This window comes from Hibiscus syriacus, unplaced genomic scaffold (genome assembly GCF_006381635.1).
Source record: "Hibiscus syriacus cultivar Baekdansim isolate YM2019G1 unplaced genomic scaffold, ASM638163v2 tig00113157_pilon, whole genome shotgun sequence".
Classification (NCBI taxonomy): domain Eukaryota; kingdom Viridiplantae; phylum Streptophyta; class Magnoliopsida; order Malvales; family Malvaceae; genus Hibiscus; species Hibiscus syriacus.
In genome coordinates this window covers 50,340-73,709 of record NW_024063447.1, presented here as the reverse complement: position 1 = coordinate 73,709, position 23,370 = coordinate 50,340, and the positions used below count along the sequence as shown (strand labels likewise).

General features: G+C 35.9%; 2 protein-coding genes and 2 pseudogenes across 2 annotated transcripts; 3 read left to right on the top strand and 1 right to left on the bottom strand.

Annotated features, from left to right (window-relative positions):
- Positions 1 to 2,081: 2,081 nt before the first annotated feature.
- Positions 2,082 to 3,648, top strand: LOC120186056 (annotated as a pseudogene).
- A 1,568-nt stretch (positions 3,649 to 5,216) lies between these two features.
- On the top strand, positions 5,217 to 6,936 carry LOC120186052 (berberine bridge enzyme-like 8). The gene has a single exon (XM_039190102.1). It carries the CDS (start codon positions 5,231 to 5,233, stop codon positions 6,827 to 6,829), a length of 1,599 nt encoding a protein of 532 aa, XP_039046033.1. The 5' UTR covers positions 5,217 to 5,230; the 3' UTR covers positions 6,830 to 6,936.
- Positions 6,937 to 17,513: 10,577 nt separating this feature from the next.
- LOC120186062 (tripeptidyl-peptidase 2-like) lies at positions 17,514 to 18,404 on the bottom strand. The gene is made up of 4 exons (XM_039190108.1): positions 18,346 to 18,404; positions 18,105 to 18,255; positions 17,895 to 18,017; positions 17,514 to 17,603 (listed from the first exon to the last, which is right to left on the bottom strand). Exons 1-4 carry the CDS (start codon positions 18,402 to 18,404, stop codon positions 17,514 to 17,516), a joined length of 423 nt encoding a protein of 140 aa, XP_039046039.1.
- Positions 18,405 to 20,241: 1,837 nt separating this feature from the next.
- LOC120186066 lies at positions 20,242 to 22,298 on the top strand (annotated as a pseudogene).
- Positions 22,299 to 23,370: the final 1,072 nt, after the last annotated feature.

Here is a 23,370-nt window from a genome sequence, read left to right as displayed (position 1 = left end):
CAGTCAATGAAGGATTAACAGTCTTGTACTGCCCTTTTGGTACCAATTTGATTTCCCGGTTGTCTTAATTACAAAAATTGCAATTGAAATTAAAATTTAAAAATTTGATCTGAATTATTTACCTTTGACCAATTTAAAATTGCCTAAAAACAAAGAAAACTCATTGTTAAACAAGATAAAATAAAAGAAAATAAAAATTAAGGCATGAAATTAAATAAAACAAATATTGAGGGGGATTAAACTAAAAAGAACTAAAGATTGAAGGTGAAATTGATGTTAATTAAAAGTTGCAAGGAAAAAATAAAAAGTTCAGGGGTTAATTTGCAAAATATAAGAAATATAAACGGGATTAAATTGAATTAATTCAAAATTCAGGGGTAAATTTACAACATGTGACCAAAATGAATTACGCATCAGAATTATAGGGACTGTGAAAATAATTTAAAATTTTCATAATTACACTTTGGTCATTCCTATAAATACCCCTTAAAACCTAAAAAATTTCATTTCCCCTCATATTTCACAAAACACTCTCTCCCTCTCTAAAAATATTCTCTCAACTCTCTCCCCACACCGGCCTATGGCCGACCACATCCTCACTGCCTGGGTCAACGCTGACCGCCGCTCCGGCCACCATCACCGGTGGCCGAAAAACTACAAACATACCCCCAAAGCTTCATCTCAACGTCCCAAACCAAAAATCGAAGCCCAAACACCCAAAAAATATCCCCACTGGCGTAGATCTAGTATCGAAAGTCTCAGGTTTACCTTTCTCCGACGAGCTTTTACGATTTCTGGCAACCTTTGACTTTCCGTGACCGTGCTTTCCTTCGTGCAGTCCCAAAACCGAATCCTTGATATTTTTTGTGATTTTTCTTGCTATTTCGAATGTTTTTTCTGCTTTGTTCTTGTTGTTTCGATTGCTTGTTTTTGCTTTGTTTGCTTGGTTGCTTTGGTTGCCCCGGTGATGATTTTTCCTTCGATGGTTATCGGGTTTATATAGCCCCTCCACCTGGTGGTCATTCCCAAGTATCTCGGGGTTGCTTCCTTGTTTCCCGATTCATTCGGGTTGTTGCTTCACGTACGAAAAATAGTTGTTCCTGATTTTGCCGTGATTTGGTTTCGGTTTAGTACGTACCATTTCCTTCGTCAGCCGTTATGCGTTGGCCGACCGCAGGCTTGTGGCGTTCCTGTTACTTTAGGGTTCATGAGGCCCTAACCTTTGGTGGGTCAGGCAGATGAGCTTCTTTTGTTGGGCTTGGCAGCTGGTCCACTGGGTCAGGTGGACCTGTTGTTGTGCTTCCAAGATTTGAACATTTCCTCTGGACTTTTGGACTCTTTGGACCTAAAAATTGAAAAAATAATATTAGTATAATAATAAATAGAATATAACTATAACTAATATAATATAATACTATAATATTAATATAATATACTATATATATAATATAAGTATAATAATATACTTTAATATGTACTATGTAATATATATAATAAGTAATATATATTTTATAATGTATATGCTATATAACATATAATATATAGTATACATAATACTACTATAATATATATAATATGGAATATAATATATAATACTACTATATAATATAATAATATATAAATATATACTATCGGACAAAAATAGGTGTCTACACTAGTGAAACACATGCATGTTGCAATCATATCCCGTCACATATGATATTATATTCTCATTTGCCGATTGAAGAGTGCAAATGTAAGAAACAAAAGTTAGAATTATGTGATTAGCACTTATGTAAAAACTGTGAATTGAATCTTTTATTTCTAATTGTGAATTTGACCAAAATAAAACTAAAGTTGATTTCGACATCCTAAACTTCTTAATTCATAGAAAAAAGAAAATGCAGCAAAATTTCCACCGAATTAATCTGAAAACTTCAAGTCAAGAATGAATTGAATTGATTGTCAAGTATGAATGGTTCAAAACCATATATAAAAATACACATGAGCCGCGTTAAGTATTCGGTTTCTGCTAAATGAGGCTATAAATAAGGAGAAGTCCCCAGGGCTTTCGATGTTATTCACTCTTGTTTTGACTGCTTTCTTCTGGTTTTCAAGGGCAACTTTGCCTCATGAAAGTTTTCTTCGGTGTCTTTCATTTCGTCCAAATGATCCTTCCATTTTTAAAACTAATTTTCACACTAACAAATTCTTCCTATGAATCTGTTTTGGATTCTACGTTATGGAATCTTAGGTTCAACTCAACCAATACCCCGAAACCATTGGTCATTGTGACACCAACGCAAATATCCCATATTCAAGCAGCCATTCACTGTTCCCGAAAACATGGGCTGCAAACAAGAACCAGAAGTGGTGGCCATGATTACGAGGGTCTCTCGTCGATCGCCAAAGTCCCCTTTGTTATCATCGATTTGGTTCGCTTCCGATCGGTGGATGTTGACGTTGACAATAGAGTTGCATGGGTTCAATCCGGTGTGTCGCTCGGTGAACTTATTATAGAATTGCAGAAAAAAGTACTACTCTAGCCTTCCCAGCTGCCGTTTTCCATACGATCGGCGTCGGTGGCCATATTAGCGGTGGAGGTTTCGGGTTACTGCTCAGAAAATATGGCCTTGCTGCTGACAATGTGCTAGATGCTCAATTCATCAACGTAAACGGAAGGGTCCTTGATAGAAAAATCAATGGGGGAAGATTTGTTTTGGGCTATTCGAGGTGGATGCGGCGGTAGCCTTGGGATCGTCCTCGCCTGGAAACTAAGTCTGGTTTCCGTGCCTGCAAACGTAACAGTGTTTTCTGTCACCCGGATCCTCGAACAAAACGCGACCGAACTCGTCCATCGATGGAAATACATCGCTCGCGATCTTCCCGATGAAGTGTACTCAACAGTTATACTAAGAGGTATCAATTCAACCCAAGATGGAAGGAAAACTGTTCTAGCGATGTTTAGTTCGTTGTTCTTCGGCACCATTGACGAGCTTCTTCCATTAATGGAGCAGAGATTTCCCGAGCTAGGATTAACAAGACAAAATTGTACTGAAATGAGTTATGTCCAATCACTTATGGTAAACAACGGACTCCCAAACCAACCCTCGGAGATTTTCCTTTCAAGGGTCCCCATTGTAAGCCCATCCTACAAAGCCAAATCCGATTACGTAAAGGAACCTATCTCCGTAGCCGGGTTGAATGGCTTGTTTTCTCGACTCACCGATGAAACCGTAGCGTTAACCACCATCGTCTTTGTCGCTTTCGGCGGAATCATGGACCGAATTCCTGAGAATGCGATGCCGTTTCCACATCGAGCCGGAATTTTGTACAAAATCTTTTATGACGTGGGTTGGCAAGAAGAAGACAACATACCTCGATTGGGCTCGAAGTACTTATATGACTCCTTTCGTCTCGAAATCTCCACGAGAGGCTTATATCAACTTTCGAGATCTCGACGTTGGCTCCAACAATATAGGTTATACGAGCTATGCACAGGCAAGCATTTGGGGTCACAAATATTTCAAGGACAACTTTGATAAATTAGTTCATGTGAAGACAATGATCGATCCAGAAATTTTTTTCAAACATGAACAAAGCATCCCTCCTCTGTATCCTCACGTGTATTTGCATAACATTTACACATAATTTTATCCTTTCAATTTTTTAGTCATTTTGTTCTAAGGTTAATAGAAACAATGATTAAATTGATAAATTTTTATAGTAATAATTAATTTATGTGTACGATACAAATGGAGTGAAAGAAACTCCCAAACACTTCATTTGGTAATCTTATTTGTATCTAAACCTTTTATTGCAATTTGTTTCCTTAACGAAGAATATTTTATAGAGATGGATGCTTGGTTCATGCTTGAAACTTGTCTGAATGTCTAACAATAATTAATTAATGATAAATGATTCATAGAGGTGATTTGAAAAATATATATTATCAATAGAATGGCCGGCCTCATGACTTTATCTACAATTTCGCTTCTACAAAATATACAAGTACTACTAAAAACAAAGTTTAGTCGAGTTGATTCTAATCACGAGGTGAAGTTATTAAGTATTTAGTAGAGCCTTGAACGAGCATTTTAATATATAGTATATTTTGTAAAATCGACTTCTTATATTATATTTTATTTTGAAAAATTAATGTCTCCTTGATGACGTGAAAACTCCCTTAAATAAATCTGAGATTTCCATAGTCAAACATAAAATTAAATGATCCAAGTAATATGTTTCCAGTTCCAAAAGAGAAATGAGAGAACAACTTAGAATCACAACCGGTGGCCATCATCTTTCATATCTAAATCAGTATATTAAGGTTGGGTTTAGATGATCGATAACATTTTAATAAAAAAGACCGAGTTTATAATGTATGAATAATTATGTGACTATTTTATAACTTTTAATAATTGAATGATTCAACCAAACAATCTCATATAGTCAGGACCAGCTTTAATAATGAATGGACTCAATACGGTATCATCCTATAATAGTGGAACTCAATAAAGTAAAAACCATTTGTGTATATTTTTTGAATACAAATGAGAATGAAGACAAATATTTTAAAATTTACTAAGAAAATTAATATATAAATTAAAATGATCGACATTAACATCAAATTGCTACCTCACTTAATTGTTAATGATTTATTTGTCGAGTACTTGTATTGAGTTTAAAATCAAAATTGAATAAGCTTTTTTAAAATTTAATCATTATCTATAATTTAATTATATATAGCTTAGTACCTAACCTTAAGATATGTTTTAATTTTGTTTTATCGAATACTCCCGATGAAGAAAAATAGTCGAATGAAACCATGATAATAAAAACAATTTCAAAGCAGTACAAATCGAACCTTTTCTATTAGAAAAATGATGATACGAAGAATGAGATTTCCTCTAGAAACATTTTCAGCCCTCAGCACTGACTTAATAGTTTTGGAAAAGTCATTAGAGGTGGCTTTGAATACTTTAGTTTTATTTATTATATTCTAAGCAGCTGTAGAAACAACGCATATTGCAAGGATTAACACATTTGACATTTACAGATCAAATCTTCGAACTTTACTGTACAAGGCATCGCCATGTACGAAAGCTTCAATTTTAGGGGTTTTGAGTTCATAATAATAATATTCGTCGAATAATTTATTATTATTATTATTTTCTGCAAAACCATACTATAAATATGCTGCTTTCTCATTTGATTTCGATGCACAGAAAGCAAAAGTAAGGTTAAAGAAATGAAATCTCCACCGTTTTCGATGTTAGTCCCTCTTCTTATGGCTGCTCTCTTCTCGTTTTCATGGGCAGCTTTGCCTCATGAAAATTTTCTTCACTGTCTCTCCCTTCGTTCAAATGGTTCTTCTTCCATTTCCAATTTGATTTTCACGCGAAGAAATTCTTCGTATGAATCGGTTTTGGAAAGTAGGTTATGGAATCTTAGGTTCAACTCCACGGATACTCCAAAACCTTTGGTCATAGTAACACCAACGCAGATCTCTCATATTCAAGCCACCATTTATTGTTCTAGAAAACATGGGTTGCAGACAAGAATCAGAAGTGGCGGCCATGATTACGAAGGCCTTTCGTTCGTGGCCAGAGTCCCGTTCGTTATAATCGACTTGTTTAATTTCCGATCCGTGGACATCGATGTTGAAAACAGAGTTGCGTGGGTTCAATCCGGTGCGATACTAGGTGAATTTTATTACAGGATTGCAGAGAAAAGTACAACTCTCGCCTTCCCGGGCGGTGTTTTTCATTCCATTGGTGTCGGTGGCTATATTAGTGGAGGAGGTTTCGGGTTACTGTTCAGAAAGCATGGCACCGCCGGTGATAATGTTTTAGATGCTCAGCTCATCGATGTTAACGGAAGAATTCTCGACAGAAAATCTATGGGAGAAGATTTGTTTTGGGCGATTCGAGGAGGAGGCGGTGGTAGTTTTGGAATCGTCCTCGCGTGGAAACTACGTCTTGTTCCTGTACCGGCAAACGTGACGGTGTTCACCGTCGGCCGCACCCTCGAACAGAATGCAACTGAACTCGTCCATCGATGGCAATACATTGCCCCTAATCTTCCCGATGATGTGTACGCTTCCATTCAATTCAGAGCCATGAATTCAACTCAAGACGGAAGGAAAACAGTTGTAGCCGACTTCATTGCATTCTTTCTTGGCACAACTGACGAGCTTCTTTCCCTAATGGAGCAGAGATTTCCCGAGTTAGGATTAACAAAACAAGATTGCACTGAAATGAGCTGGATCGAGTCGATTCTTTACAACAACGGAATCCGAAACCAGCCCCTAGAAATCTTGCTTAACAGGACTTACAGAAGCCCCGTTAACGTCCCATACTACAAAATCAAATCTGATTACGTGAAGGAACCCATCTCCGAAATCGGATTGAACGGTTTGCTTTCTCGTCTCACCGACGAAGTCGCCACATCGACCGTCATCCTCTTCTTCGCTTACGGCGGAATTATGGATCGAATATCAGAGCACGCGACGCCGTTTCCACATCGAGCAGGCAATTTATACAAAATCTGTTACAACACGGGCTGGCTAGCAGAAGATAACGTGAACTCTCAAAAATACCTCGATTGGGCTCGAACAACTTATAGTTACATGAGTCCTTTCGTTTCGAAATATCCACGAGAGGCCTATCTTAACTATAGAGATCTTGATATCGGCTCCAATAATATACACTATACAAGCTATGAACAAGCCCATATTTGGGGTCGCAAGTATTTCAAAGATAACTTCGACAGATTAGTGCATGCGAAGACAAAGATCGATCCACAGAATTTCTTCAGACATGAACAAAGCATCCCTCCTCTGATATAAATAACATGTTATTCTCTGATCTGTTAGTAACATATATAATCGTGTATTATCTACAATTAATTATATACGAGAAATAAATTCATTACATGTGAATGTAAAATCATTGATTGAATATAAGATAGACTATATGTGATTGAAATATTGTATTCTTAATAATCCTATGAATCATCTTTGTTTGCCTCTATTCTCTTAAGTCACGAGTTCTAGATTTGTTAGGAGAATTTCTCTTTTCTCCTCTTTCATCCCCTTTCTCATCCCCTTTCTCATCCCATCTAAGTAGGATTAGAGTTAAATTTAAAACTTCTCAAAAAAAAAATCATAAAATCTATACAGACTATCGTTAGAGATGGTAATGTGTTAGGTTAGGTCGAGATTTTGGTTTATTTGAACATGATTCAAATATAACATTCCTCTACATGTCATCTGACTCGATCTATGTTCAAGAAAATTCCATTCAAATTGATTTTTGAGAGGAAAAACCCACACCTAACCAACATAAATATATAATTCTTGTTTTTATTATGTAAAATGGGGATCTAATTAAAATATATAGAGAGGGGGATGTCGTAGCGACTATCTCTAAATTCAAATATTATTTTTGGGTTAGATCAAATCAAATATTTTCACCCTAAATTCGAATATGACCTTAATATAACTTCTTGAAGGAAAAAAATTCCAATCATGTAAAATTAAATGAGTAAAAAACAAGTTAAATTAAGATCAGATGTGCATTCCTAATTATTACACTTTGATACTTTGTTTCAGTGTCTAACAATATTAATTAATTATTTAATCTTATTAATAGAATGACAAGTTTATCTACATTTTTTGTTTCTAGGCTATATACGGTTTAAAGAGTTCCTTTTGCTTAAAGCATAGCTGGGGTCCGACTCAATAACAAAGCCTGGTGGTTGAGTCACCCAATTGATATCCATTTACATCTTTTACTAATTCGAAATTTTTGAGTTAAAGAATAGTAATAGTAAAACTCTAATAATTATGTCGATACACCTTTAAAAAAATATTAAAATTTGAAACAGTGAAATAAGTATTAATATGAAAATTCAGATTATGGATTCTTCAAGTATTTAGTTTACCTTTTATAAAATAACATTTTAACCCCCAAAAAAATAAAATATCAAACAATAGGAATTCAGATTATAGATTCTTCAAGTATTAATATGCTTTTTGGTTATTAACAAACAGAGATACGTAACTTTATATTAAATAATTGGATGGTCAAATCTATGCACCCATTAATTTCATTGAAATTTAAAATAGGAATTCAAATGATTGCTGTGTACACAAAACACGAATCGTAAATTACCAAAATCGGTTCACATCTTTTTATAATTTATTTATTTGTTTTAAATCTCATATAATTTTATTTTTTTATTTTTTTACGAGTAAGAGTTATTAATGAATCAAACTTTAAAATTAGTGTATATGTCCGGAGCGTGTAATGTAGAGATGCTTCTGTATACGTACGTAGCTTAACCAACACAATGCGTTTTGGACATTAACAGACAGAGATACGGTTTGGGAGTCTTCTGCTCAACTGTCTTATTCGTCTCATACAAAGAAAAAAAACAAGTCTCCTCTTGATTTTGATGGATACCATTGCCGTTTAACCATATTTTATTTTATCCCAATATATGTAATACGGTAATTTTTCAAAGTCAGTATACTGCAGGCGACATATGTATATAATTAATGAGTGATATTATATCAAATTTTAAGGGAAAACAGGTGACTTTTTTCAAAAAGTTTACTGCAGGTATTTAATTGACAATTTATTTCATCTTTAGAATTAATTTTTTTTAAAATTTCGTCTTCTAATATAATGATAATCAAGTGAATTTTTATCTACTATAATCAGATATCTACATATTTTCGTATTTAATGATTAATAATTCAATCATAGAGATTATCAATAACATATTTTTGTGCAAGTGTGTAAATTATTTTGATTTTATAAAATAAAAATTCTTAGAATACTTTACAGAATGATAATAGCGCGTGGTAGGGCATAAGAGTAGCCGAACTTATTAACTTAAATTGACACGAAAAATATAAATGTTTTTCTAAAATTCCATGCGCCATAAAAATGTTGTAATTTATTTTATTTAAGTACCATTTCTTCCAGTTTGATACTCAAATCCCGAGTAGGAATGACCTCAATCCCCAAGAAAAAAAATGAAGAGATCCCATATCCTTGAGAGAAAACATATCACCTAGCTGCTTAATAATATTTGCCACAAGAGTTGAATTATTTCCAGTAATGAGTAGATCATCAACGTAGACTAAGAAATAACAAGAGTGGAGTCTTGGCTGTAAATAAAGAGAGAAGAGTCAGCCTTGGAATTCTGAAAACCCAATTGAAGAATGGCATTTTTTAGGGCAGTGTACCATGCCCGTGGAGCTTGTTTAAGCCCATAAATCGCCTTGTTCAACCTGCAAACATGGTGAGGTTTGGACAAATCTTTGAATCTCGGGGGTTGTGCCATAAAAACAGTTTCAGTCAATTTACCATTTAGAAAGGCATTGTTGACATCCAATTGCCTCAAATCCCAACCATTCATTATTGCAATAGATAAGATAGCTCTAATAGTTGTTGGTTTAACCACAGGACTAAATGTTTCTTTGTAATCAACACCAGGACATTGGTGATAACCTTTAGCAACTAGACGTGCTTTGAATCTGTCCACTGACCCATCTACTTTCCTTTTACTCGGAAGACTCACTTACAGCCCACGGGTTGACAGTTGGAAGGTGGTAAAACTAGGTCCCAAGTCCCATGTTTCATTAGAGCCGTTAGTTTAGTGGACATGGCTTCACGCCAGTGAGGTTGAGATATGGCTTGGCTCACACTCGTTGGTTCTATGGTCGGGGGGAGAGGATATTTGGACACATATGGATCTGTTTGGGTTTAAAAATTTGATTCATTGACCGTGTGGTCATGTTGTGAGTACGTTGAGGGGGATTATTTGTTGGGGAAGGGTTTGTGAGATTCAGATTTGAGGGATTATAATCAATACCTAGATGGGTATCCATAGAGAAAATAGGAGGAGATGGTGGGAGGTTTAATGAAGTAATAGTCCTATTTTCAGCTAAAGGAGGACTCGGATTAGAGATGGTGTGATCTAGAGCATGAAAAGAATCATGAAGTAAAGAAATAGGGGGTTCGAAATTACTTGGGGAGGACGTGACAATGGCAGGAGGACCTTCCGGAAGGTGCGATGGTGCTGATGCACAGGAAGGAACTACAAGTTGTTGAACACCGAAGAAAAGAGGAATGTAGGTCTGAGGGTCAGGGGTGTTTTTGGGTGAGACGAAAGGGATAGGTTGAAAGAAGCTGGAGTAGTGGTTGGTCTCATCAAACAACATGTGTCATGAAAAGAAGAGTATTTTGGTTTGTGGTTCAAAGCACTTGTACGCGTTTTGAGTTGGTGAATAACCAAGAAAGAGTTTCAAATGGTGATTTTGAGGGGATAACAAAGGCAACCAAATTTTTTTAATTTTAAATAATTTGGTTTTTTGATCAAAAAGAGTTTCAAATGGTGATTTTTCGTGAAGAAGGGGAGTGGGATGTCTATTTATGAGGTAAGAGGTTGTTTGAAAGGCATGAGGCCAATAAGAAAAATCAAGATTTGTATCATGAAGAAGCTTAAGGCCCGTTTCAACGAGGTGACGGTGACGACGTTCAAAGACACCATTTTGTTGCGGGGTTTTCGGAGTAGTGGTGTAGTGAGTTATTCCATGAAGTGAGAGATATGATTTCAAAGCAATATACTCACCTCCATTGTCTGAATATAGTGTTTTGATTGATTTTTGAAAGCGAGTTTCAACAAACTTTTTGAAATGTGGAAAAATATGAGAAACACTGGATTTAGTGATCATTGGATAAAACCATGTATATTTTGTATAATGATCGACAAAAATAAGGTAATATCGTGATCCAATATCGGTATAACTAGCAGGACCCCACACATCCGTGTAAATCAGTTCAAGGGGCTCATGACTTTGAAGACTATTGACACAAAAGGGTTGTTGATGAGCTTTATTAATACAACATGAATGATATAGTGAAGACAAATTTTTATTGGATGAAATAGGAAGAGAAAAATTCTTAACAAGACGATGAACAATTTTAAGAGAAGGGTGCCCAAGATGCTTATGCCAACCATCAATAGAAGTCCGTTCATGTACATTAGCAACCTTTTTGGATGTCACCATTGAGTCTGGAAAGGTGTAGATGCCATTGTCACATGCTCCTTTTAGTAGAATCGCCCCCGTTATCTTGTCATTCACAAGAAAATAGAAAGGGTGAAATTCAACAATGACATTGTTTTGTTTGGTGAGATGATGAATGGAAATTAAATTTTTGCAAAGGTTTAGAACACAAAGGGTATCACGCAATGTAAAAGTGCGGTGAGGGTAGTACAAAGACAAAGAGCCAATATGTGAGACTGTCAAACCTGAACCATCACCGAGAGTTACTTTGTCAGTTCCATCATATTCAAAATGAATAGATAAATTAGAAAGATCACCCGTGATATTATGAGAAGCGGCCGAATCAAGTAGCCAATTTTGTCCTTTCCATTGGAAGAGGTGGCACAATTGATAGAAACATTCTGGGAGTTAAATTTCGGACAGTACTTTGCAATGTATCCCAGCTGATCACAAAGTTGGCATTTGGGTTGATAACGCCGATTAGAATTGTTGGGCTTTCCAGAATTGTTGTTGGAGCGACGCCCACCACGTTGGGTTCCATGATTATTGCGGCCGAACTGAAGCCTTGAGTTCCACGTGCATCATCATTTTTCTTGAAGGACCAGGATTGATTTCCCCCTTGTGTAGACTGCTTCGTCTTCGTGAAGTTTGCAGAAGAAACTAGTTGCAGCTTCCATGCATCGTAGATAGGCTTCATGTCCAACCAGAAGGTCGTGTAACTCCTCAAAGGCCAGTGAAGATTCTCGGGCTCTAATTGGCGCTGCTATTTCTCGAAAATCTGGACCTAAACCATTCAACACATAAAGAGTTAGGTCATCATCCGAAATGGAATGATCAATGATGGCTATTTCATCAGCCAAGGCCTTCACAGAGTGGAGATATTCGGTGATTGACCGATTTCCACGTTGAATTAGTGTGAGTTCTTCTTTTAACTGCATAGCACGAGTTCGAGATCGACTAGCATATAAATTTTTAAGCTTTTTCCAAGCTTCATGGGAGGTCTTTGTCGTAGCAATAAGGGGGTGATTGAAGAAGATGTGGAAGCTAAAATAGCACTCAGGATTAGTTTATCCTGTCAGACCCAATGGGTCTTGTGCAGCGCATCAGCAACGGTACCAACGGAAGAGGGGCACTGAAGGGTGCCTTCGACATAGTCGAGTAAATCGTAACCAATAAGGGGGGCTTAGAATTGAGCACGCCACTGAGGAAAGGTGGAGGGAGTTAACTTTTCATTGAGTTGGGCAGTAATGGTGAGAGCAATAAGTGGTTTATCAATTGCGAAAGAAGGTTGGGTATTGAGAGTAAAGGTTGGATTTTGATCGGATGAGGAAGACATGGGAGTGGCTTGGATCGGGGACTCGGTAGAGATTGGCTCTCCTGAAACCATGTAAAGAAATGAGTTTTGCAGTAATTTTCAATGAATAATTTTCCACTCTTTTCATTGATAGATGATTGAAATTATATACAGAAAGTTGTACAGCTAAGAAAAGGAAACAAGTAAACCGCAAGGCTAAAACTAAGCTATTATTACAAAATATAATACTGGAAATTAGCCTTAAAACCATTCTCCAAATATAGAAAAATTGACAGAATATTAACCATGATTTTCGGCTATACATGCTCTGTTTTGGTTTGAATGGAATCCTCGCATGCTTCCCTTATACAAATGTTTCTGAATCCAATTTTACAAATGTTGGTTGGGGATGTTTCATAAGATGTATTTTAGTTAATATGCACAATATATTTTACTAACCCAAAATGCATCTGCATTTCTAATTGGTTTCCTTTGCATTCATTTTTACTATAAAACATTTTCAAGAAATTAATTGAATCCTAATTGATGATTTATTACTGTAAAACCACATATTTAAATCCTTCGCCAAAACATTCTCAACTCTCCTTAATATTCCTAATCTTCAAAACTTTCCCAAGCCTCCAATTATTATTTCATATACATAATTAGAAAATTATTCCATTTATGATTGTATTAAAGGATACTTTTAATTAAAAAAATTCTTTTTAAGGTGTATTAAGAATTAAAAAGTACTTAAGCAATCGTAATTAACAATAATTTACTAATGATTCAAAGAAATAAAATAATAATTGATGATTGGGTCAACCAGATTTTCTAAAATAAATAATAATATTATTATTATTGTAAGAAAGCATCTTAATTATTTGCATGACACTGTTTTTATATCAATTCATATTAAATGATTGGATGGTCAAATCTATGCAACAATTGCTTCGATTGAAATATAAAATAGGAATTCAAATGGTTGCTTTGTACACAAATGCCAACTGTCGGTATAGAAAAGGAACATCATAAATTACCAAAACCTGTTCACATCTTTTTATTATTTGTTTTAAAAAAAATCGTGTTAAATAAAATAAGCAAAGTGGAGGGATTGATATGCAATAATTTAAAATACTAATCACCCCACCTACCTTGTTTAACATTTAATCCAATCGGTTTCATTGGTTAATTACAAGTTGTAGTCTTGTAAAATTTAATCATCGTCTTAATATCGATTATTTTTAAGGTAGACCGTTCAATATGCTATTTGGTCCCTTTTCAAAACTTAAAATTTCAGTTCTAATTCAAAGCTATAAGGATAATGCGATTAAATTATAAAAATGTAACATAATTAAATAAAAAAACTAAATAGATTATAACTAATAAAATATATATTTAATTTGAAATCAAAAGAATTGCAGGAAACTATGTATCCAATGCATAAAAACAAACAAATATACACACATATATATATATATATATATATATATATATGATTAAGTTTAATGAAAAAGTCTGCTAAAGCTGAAAAGTTAAAGCAAATTCAACGAAATTATACTAACCTGGGAGATACCAAAATTGCAGAATATATTCCTATGTACTGATTAATAAATAAATTTTATTTTTTAAAATAATTATATTTGACATCTAGTAGCTAAGTTTTCCCGTAAGTGATCCAAAGGCCTGAGAGGATAAACTTGTTAATTAACTAAACTTGGCTTTATTTTAAACTTTAATGATTCTTTAGGGGATTGCCTATTTATTGCTTCTGCTGCTGTTCCTGTAGCTTGCCCTTTAACTGTTACGGAAGACGGTCGTCGGATAGAGCAAAATCGCAACTGATAATTTGAGAAAATAAAAATGAAGATAAAAAGAGACACAAAATTTACGTGAAAACCCCATAAATAATATAGGTTAAAAACCACGGACAACGGTAGAAGAATTTCACTATGAGAAAATATGAATTACAACTTCTCTCGATCTACCGAGGAGAAAACAATGATAATTCTCTCTTGATAAATAGGAGAAAACAACTCTCAAGAAACTCTCTAAATTCTCTCTAGTATTGGAAGAAAGCTAGAATGCTTTGGGATGATTTTGAAGCTAAATGAGCTAGGATATTTATAGTTGAAACATAAGAACTAATTTGTAGATACCCTAAAGTACAATGACTAAATTGAATTATCCCATTTAATAAAAATTTCCATGCACCTTTCGGTGCATTAATTCTTGAAAATAATTACCAACTTGCTTGGCACTTTCGGTGGTGCATGCATTTTCAACAATCTCCCACTTGAAGATTTGATTGAAACAATCATATCTTCACATCATTCTTTCTACCTTGCACCATCATGTTGCTTATGTCTCTGACAGGCCACAAGAGGATCGACACCAGGTAAATTTATCAGCATTGATCGCCTTCCTCATGAAATCTGCTATGTTGTCTTTGGTATGGATCTTCTGCATATCTACTGCCCCTTCTTCCACCTTTTCACGAATGAAATGGTACTGAACTCGTATGTGCTTTGTCCTTGAATGAAATGCTGGATTCCTTGCTAGATGCAAGGCGCTTTGACTGTCACAAAACATATAGACATACTCTCGATTGTGCCCAAGCTCTTCCAATAGCATCTTCAACCAAATTGCTTCTTTACTGGCTTGTGTAGCTGCTACATATTCTGCCTCTGTTGTGGATGTAGTCACAAATGACTGCAATTTTGAAACCCAGATTACAGCTCCACCAGCAATTTTAAACACATATCCTGTAGTAGATTTGCTTTTATCCAAATCCCCTGCATAGTCAGAATCAACATACCCATTGACAAGTAAATTTGATCCTCCGTAACATAATGCAATATTTGAGGTCCCTTTTATGTATCTCAGGATCCTCTTTATTGTATTCCAATGCTCTTTGCATGGATTCGCCATGTACCGACTAACCACTCTCACTGCTTGTGAAATGTCTGGTCTTGTGCATATCATAGCGAACATTGAACTTCCCACTGCTGATGCATACGGTACTCGAGACATCTCCATCCTCTCTTCTTCACTGCTAGGACTCATACTGGAGGATAATTTGAAGTTAATATGAAGAGGGGTAGAAATTGGCTTACAATCTTGCATGTTGAATCTTGACAAGATCTTCTTCAAGTAATTTTTTTGTGAAAGCCAAATCTTCCTATTACTTATGTCTCGGTGAACTTGCACCCCTAGAATCTTGTTTGTTGATCCCAAGTCATTCATTTCAAATTCCCTAGCCAGTTGTGCCTTCAATTCTTCAATATGATCTTTTTTGGGTCCTGCAACCAACATGTCATCCACATACAACAGCAATATAGCAAAATCGTTATCACCAGACCTCTTAAAATAAGCACAAGGGTCTGCATTAAGTCTGTTGTATCCAAGGCACATAATAAAGGAATCAAATCTCTTATACCAACACCTCGGCACCTGCTTTAGACCGTACAGAGATTTGTTCAACCTGCAAACCAAGTTCTTCTTTTCTTTTTCTTCAAAACCTTCAGGCTGGAGCATGTAAATCTCTTCTTCAAGATTTCCATGAAGAAAAGTTGTTTTAACATCTAGTTGCTCTAGATGTAAGTTCAATGTAGCACACATTGCCAAAACTACTCGAACTGTTATTAGTCGAACCACAGGAGAAAATAATTCATTGAAATCAATACCTTCTTTTTGAGCATATCCTTTGACCACCAGTCTTGCACGATACCTCTCAACTTGATCGTCACCATTTCGCTTGATTTTGAAGACCCATTTGTTACCAATTGGCTTCCTTCCTTGTGGTAGTGGCACAAGGTCCCATGTATTATTTTTATGAAGGGCTTCAATTTCTTCTTGCATCGCCATCACCCACAGTGAAGCAACTGAGTTGTTTATTGCCTCCTGGTATGTTGATGGCTCACCGTCCTCTGTTAAAAGGCAGTATGCAATATTACCTTCTATAACATAATCTGAGTGCCAATTGGGGCGTCTTCTCACACGATATGATTGACGAGTTGTTGGTGCTTCAGAACTCTCTGGTTCTTGTTCATCATGTGCTGGTTCTGCTTCAGAAGAATCTCCTTGTTCAAACTCCTTTTCCACATTTATCTGTGTAGTCTCTGACTTTTCAGTGCTATCATCGTCTTCTTTTCTTTGTAGTTTATCCTCTACAAAGATAACATCCCTGCTGATGATCATTTTGCGGGCAGTGGGATCCCACAAGCGATACCCCTTGACTCCATCAGCATACCCCAAAAATTTGCATTTCCTAGATTTTGGATCCAGCTTTGAGATTTCTTGGGAGTTGTACATCACGTACACAATAATTCTCTCTTGATAAATAGGAGAAAACAACTCTCAAGAAACTCTCTAAATTCTCTCTAGTATTGGAAGAAAGCTAAAATGCTTTGGGATGATTTTGAAGCTAAATGAGCTAGGGTATTTATAGTTGAAACATAAGGACTAATTTGTAAATACCCTAAAGTATAATGACTAAATTGAATTATCCCATTTAATAAAAAAATTCCATGCACCTTTCGGTGCATTAATTCTTGAAAATAATTGCCAACTTACTTGGCACTTTCGGTGGTGCATGCATTTTCAACATTAACCTCATTACTTTTGTTCATCATTTGTTGTATCAAATAAAGCCTACTTTTGTAAGCTTCAAGCAGAACAAAATGGGTTCCAAATCATCGGAGAAACCCAGAATTAAGCACAGGAAGGGGTTATGGTCACCTGAAGAAGACCTTAAGCTCAGGACCTATGTCCTTAAACATGGATATGGTTGCTGGACCACTGTTGCCCTCAATGCAGGTCAACTTCTTCTTTCCTTTTGTCATTTATGATCTGAAATTTTATTTGGTTCCAACTGAAAAGTTGTTTATGCTGCTGATTACTGAAATGCACCGGGGGTCCTTGATTTTGCTTTGATAGCTATTTCTGTTGCTCTTGCTTGTTGATACCATCTTGATCGGTACGAGTATCGGATATAGATATAGATTCGAAATGCGTTCGGAAGATAATACCACCGGTTATGTTATGATCGAATATATGTTACACTCACGCTAGATATGTACAAATACTTAAATAATAGAGCTAGATATGTACTGCTGCTCAAAATGTTACCCTGGTTGGCACAAGAGGAGCAGACAATCATATCCCTTCACCATTTGTTAGGCAACAAGTATTCCGAGATTTTTCTTTTATATGTTCGTAGCTCATGTTGATCATATCACATTTACGCTGTCAAAGGAAAAAGAGGTAAAAAATCCAAATGGAAATGATTAAAATGAAACATATTGAAGTTAGTGATATCATACACTGACAAAAAGAGACGACATGCTAGAATAGCTACCCATCAATACTAAATGCATATATACATAGAAAGATATATGATCATATTTTCTGTGTTCATATTGAAGTATGGAACATAGCCTGGAGGTACGCCAGACGGTTATAACTAATCAAGTTAACAAATGCCTCGAGGACAGCACATATGTGATTAGATCATCATAAAAATGCACTTCTACCCACCTCGACGGCAGCTATCAGTGCCCGTGTCAAGCCAGTTCCAGTCTCCATTGAACCTAAGCATGAATCTCCAATTTTACATAAAATTAATTGTGCTCCAGGTTCAACACCGTTTAACAAGGGCTCCTATACCATCGTGCAAATAAATAAACATTTTTTTATTGTAAATCAGAAAAGAAAAGGCCATAAACCAGTTAGTTGAGCGTGAAGTGCCTCTGGGTGGAAAGCAGTGGCGATACCAGCAACATGAGTAGCATGAGGAGAGCTGTCTATAACGATACTTAAGATGTTTCCCTCATCATAAACATTAACAACAAATATACAAGCATCTAACTTGCTAAATATGCCATACTTATGTTCAATCCTGCAAGGATGGTTTCAGCAGAGTTATTATTTTGTTTTCGAAAGAAAAAAGCATAAAATCAAAGAGGGACGCTTAACATTTTTTTAAGACCAGTGCTTAACAATATGACAATATGAAAATAGAATGCCACGTGCAACCAGCCAAATCATTGTTTAACATGGAACTGAATCAGTATTAATATTCTTCATCATTAAAAAAATGATTTCACCAAGAGGGACGCTTAACATTTTTTTAAGACCAGTGCTTAACATATGACAATATGAAAATAGAATGCCACGTGCAACCAGCCAAATCATTGTTTAACATGGAACTGAATCAGTATTATATTCTTCTCATTAAAAAAATGATTTCACTGCCCTTATGTAAATGTCTACCAAAGAAAGATTAGCCAACCAGGTGATAAGATAAATGATAAAGATGGAGAACTGTAATTAGTTAGCGGCACAAAATTAGCCAGTTTCCCACATTCAGGATCATCATGAAGACTATGAGTGTCAAGAGCAACCCTCCACAATTCCCCATCATGCTATACAACAGCATCTATAACATGTCATTTATCATTGTAATTCTAGCACATGAACATGAGGACAGCTCTTAGGTAATTAGGAGTTCCATTAGTCACTAAAAACTATCTGAACTTGACTGCCAGCCTCTTCTGGATAAAATCAAGTTAAGGTTGTATCATTGGTTTAGTAAGTTGCTCAGTTATGCGGGAGACTTGAATTAATCAAAACAGTCTTTTCAGTGTGGCCAATTTCTGGTGTAGGCAATTCATGCTTCTCAGTCTATTATTAACCGTATAGATCAGCTTGTTCTCGGTTCCTGTGGAAAGGAACTGATCAGGCAGCTTCTGGGGCGCGAGTCAGCTGGACAAGTATTTGCTGTCCTAAATCAGAAAGTGGCCTAAGTCTGAAGATCTTAAAATCCTGGAATATTGCTTGCATGATTCAGTTAATTCGAAATACTCTGTCAGGAGAAGAATCCCTTTGGGTGGCTTGGTTGCACTGCTATGTTCTCAAGAATAATGACTTCCATGACATGGATGAAAGCAATGCACACAGTTGGTGTACTAAAAACTTCTGAAGCTGAGACTGCTGCTCTCCCAATTTTGAATGCTCGAACAATTTACACTAAAGATATTTGGGAAGCAATCAGAGATAGAAAGAGTAAGGTGACTTGGCATATAATCATATGGTTCCCTATGCATATTCCTAAGTTTAGTATGATAGCTTGGATGGTAATCCTATACATACTCCCAACTCGGGATAGACTGTCAAGGATGGGAATTCTTAATGATGTTTAATGTGTCCTATGCAATGAGGCTTTTGAGTCTAGGAACCATCTTTTTGCAGATTATAGCTTTGCTAAAACTCTGTGGAACTCTACCTTAAACTTGACTCACTTGCGTAAACCCCAAATATCTTGGGAAACAATGATTGAATGGGCTTGTGTTGAATGGAGGGGTAAATCTTTAATCTCCACCCTACTGAAAATAGTATGGACTTCCTTCATCTATGCGATCTGGGAGGAGAGAAATAGAATTTTCCAGCAAAGAACTAGGGAGGCTACACAACTTCTGTCACCTATCAAAAACTTGTCCGAATCAAGCTTAGTGGAAAAAATGTCAACTGAAATTATCCGATTAACTATAACATTTGTTGTAAATGGGGTTTAGACTAATCATTATTTTGTTGTAATTATTGTTTATACTCCCTTTTGAGACGATTTTTGTAATTACTTTTCCTCTGGATAATAAAATCTACTTATCCAAAAAAAAATCAATTAGATACCGGTGGAATTAAAAAAAAGACAATTAAAATGGACCGTCGTCACTGCTTTTATTTGTATCGATGAATTAAAACTCCATTGACACTTTTAAAAGTGCCTAAGAATTGACATTTGGCAAAAGTGATATCACTTGGTAGTGAACCGACCCTAATACGAACCAAATATCTCGATCTCTCCGTTGTGTCCTGCGCCTTATCCATGGACTCCTCCAACACCAAGACTAGTGTGCCAATTGACTTGAAGAAGCCATGGGAACAACCCCTACTTCTTCACAATCGTTGGCACCCCGACATCCCTCCGGTCACCATGTTAAGGCCGGTGAGCTCATTAGACTGGACTGGAGGTGCCATTAAAGACGATGATTCTGCAACCGATGTCAAATTCTTAGACCTCTCCACTGTAAGTAAACAATCATGTATGATCTTTAATTTTTATGTCCCATAAATCATCTTTGAACTAGCCTGTTATATGATCAAAATGACATATTAATGATACACAGAATCATTATATGAGTGGGACTATAAGAGTTGAAGACAAGGATGGCATACCTGCCATGCCTGTGGAAATATGTAATTTGAGTCCTTTGCCTGGTGATGAGTGGGGTTATACGGCTACTTTCGACAGGGAAAATGGTGGAGGGATTTTGACCGATCATTTCCCATGTGCAACAAAAGCTATTTGGTTTTTCGAAGGGATTTATGCTTACTCTCCTCATATACCGGATGAAGTTTCGATCCGTTCCCACTAGTTATAAGCTTTTCAAACACTTTCCTTCATTTCTGTTATCTACAAATTGCAGGGGTGAGATTTCGGGGGTTGACTCTCCGGGAATAATCGGAACGGCACCGTCGGTGGAACTTCTGAATAAATGGAATGAAAGAGAAGAGAAGTAGAAGAGAACGGACATAAGTCCCTAAACTATGTGAAGTTTTGTATACGCGACCATTGGCAAATCTTCCATCCACCAAAGGCTGCCATTTAGGGAAGGTTGTTTACATTAGTTTTCTTGTTCAGAACATGTAATCTCCAACCATAGAATGATAATATGATGACCTGTAATATAGAAATGCACATTTGTAGATCAAAAAGGGGACTACCGAATGGGAAAAGATCGCTAACGAGGCGACGAGGACTATTCCGGAGAGAGAGAATGGTGGAAATTGTGACATCAAAAACCTCAGCAGAGGTTCAAAAATATTTCTTCCTGTCTTCGTTGAGATAACCTTAGCACAGGTGACATGCATTTTTCTCAAGGTGACGGTGAAGTCTCGTTTTACGGAGCAATTGAGATGAGTGGTTATCTGGAGCTTAAGTGAGTTATTTAGCTTCTACAATAATTTAGACTAAACTCTGCAATAGCTCTCTGGCTGTTGCATGTATTCAGTTGTTTAAGTAATTGGTGTGTGGTTTTTAATAGGTGCGAAATCATAAGAGGTGGAATGAAAGAGTACCTCACTCCAATGGGACCAACCCTGCTTCATGTAAATCCTATCTTTGAGATCGGACCAGTAGAACCGAGATTCTCCGAATGGTTGGTGTTTGCGGGAATAAGTGTGGATGAGAGTGGAAAGCAACATTTTCTTGACGCTAGTGTTGCATACAAATGTGCAGTACTCAATGCAATCGACTACCTCTCCAAGTTTGGATACTCGAAAGAACAGGTAGGTTGATCCCTAGATATCGAGCCTCTACTCGAACAAATCACCTATGGTTAAGCCATCACTGATCCATACGAAGCAATGGTGATCATCAGATTTACCTTCTGCTATCGTGATGCCGTTGCGAAGGACGGATATCTGGGATCGTAGACTCACCAAACGCCGTCGCAACTCTTGCAATTCCAACTGCTATCTTCGACCAGGTATCGTTCACCCGAAAATTAACACATAACATCATTCTTGATTTTCAGGCCTCGTAAACTTGAATTTCATGATATAAGTTTTAAAGAAAAGGCCGATGTGCAGGACATTCGTCTGAAAGCAGGAAAGGTGCCCGTCGGGCCTCGGCTAGTGAGAAAACCCGATGTGTTAAGATGCAGTTACGATGGAAGTCTTCCCACAACGAAGAATTCAGCTGCCTTGATGTAACTTTAAGCCTACGAAACTAAGAGAAAGAAACCGTAATTTAGGGTTTTTACATTATCTATGCCTAGTGGGGCTTTAAGCAAATGGAAACAACTATGGATTAACAGCCGTGATGTAAAGGATAAACTCCAACTTATGGATTAGCTGGAAACAATGTTTTAAACACGGACAAAGTCATAGCCTTAATAGAATGTTCCTCAAATATAGACCAATGAACATGATATAATCTTTAATGTCAAATTGTCTCATTTCAAGATATCAATATTTTTATCAATTTGAATTTTGTCAATATTTTTGACATATAAATAATAATAATATATAAGAATAATTATATCATATGCTATCGAAGTTTAGACGGTATAACACTGAACGTTGATTTTAAATTTAAAGTAAACATTGAACCTTTAAACTATCAACACCTAGCCGATGTGTTAGTTTGGTGTTGACATGAAATTTAGTTTGTGTATTAATTTTGTCACTAAATTTTAAAATGCTACAATTTAAGACATTGAATTTTAGTTTGTGTATTAATTTTATCATGGCCGGGTCAATCATCACCTCTCATTAGTTTTCATTCGTGGTAATATCCATACCAAAACATTTACATTTCACTCATATCTCTTCTCATCGAATCAGTTTTCCACGAAACCCACAAAAAATTGATGAGAATCCATCCAAAGGCTTCGGATTAGATGTTTTCTAAAATTTGAGGACTTGTAGGCGTTTGTTTGAAAATTTGAACGGTGAGAAGAATTCTTTCAAGAAGGCGAACAATATACCTCAATTTTTTTTTTCATTACACGATCGTCGAAGGAGATAAGAAAATTAGAACATCGAAACTTTAGATATATTTTTATCGAAATAGAGTAATTTTCATTGATACCAATATGAGAAAAACAAATAAGAGTGAACTACAAACATTTTGGTATTATTCTTGACATGCATGGTTATTGACGAGATTAATCGACAACAACGACAATGACCAAATTGGTATGTAAATTAAAGTTTAATGATAAAATTGATACATAAAATAAAGTTTTTAGAAAAAAATGACAACTTCATTGAAGATTTAACGATCTAGTGTTTGTATTAAATACTAAATCAAAATTTAACACTAAAATTAAAACAATTAAAAGTTTAAAAATAAAATCGATATAACTTAAAGTTACATTTTATGTAATTTACCCTAATAATATACTAATAATACCAATCAGTCGATAAGTAGTAGCTAAGAGTCAAACTT

Bases quoted from the DNA above. Each gene is read 5' to 3' on its own strand.
- LOC120186052 (XM_039190102.1), top strand. From the start codon at position 5,231: ATGAAATCTCCACCGTTTTCGATGTTAGTCCCTCTTCTTATGGCTGCT.
- LOC120186062 (XM_039190108.1), bottom strand. From the start codon at position 18,404: ATGATTTGGCTGGTTGCACGTGGCATTCTATTTTCATATTGTCATATT. The intron at 18,256-18,345 runs GTCTTAAAAAAA...CCATCCTTGCAG, and splicing joins TGTCATATTGTTAAGCACTG to GATTGAACATAAGTATGGCA. The intron at 17,604-17,894 runs GTGGGTAGAAGT...TTCCTTTGACAG, and splicing joins CACTGATAGCTGCCGTCGAG to CGTAAATGTGATATGATCAA.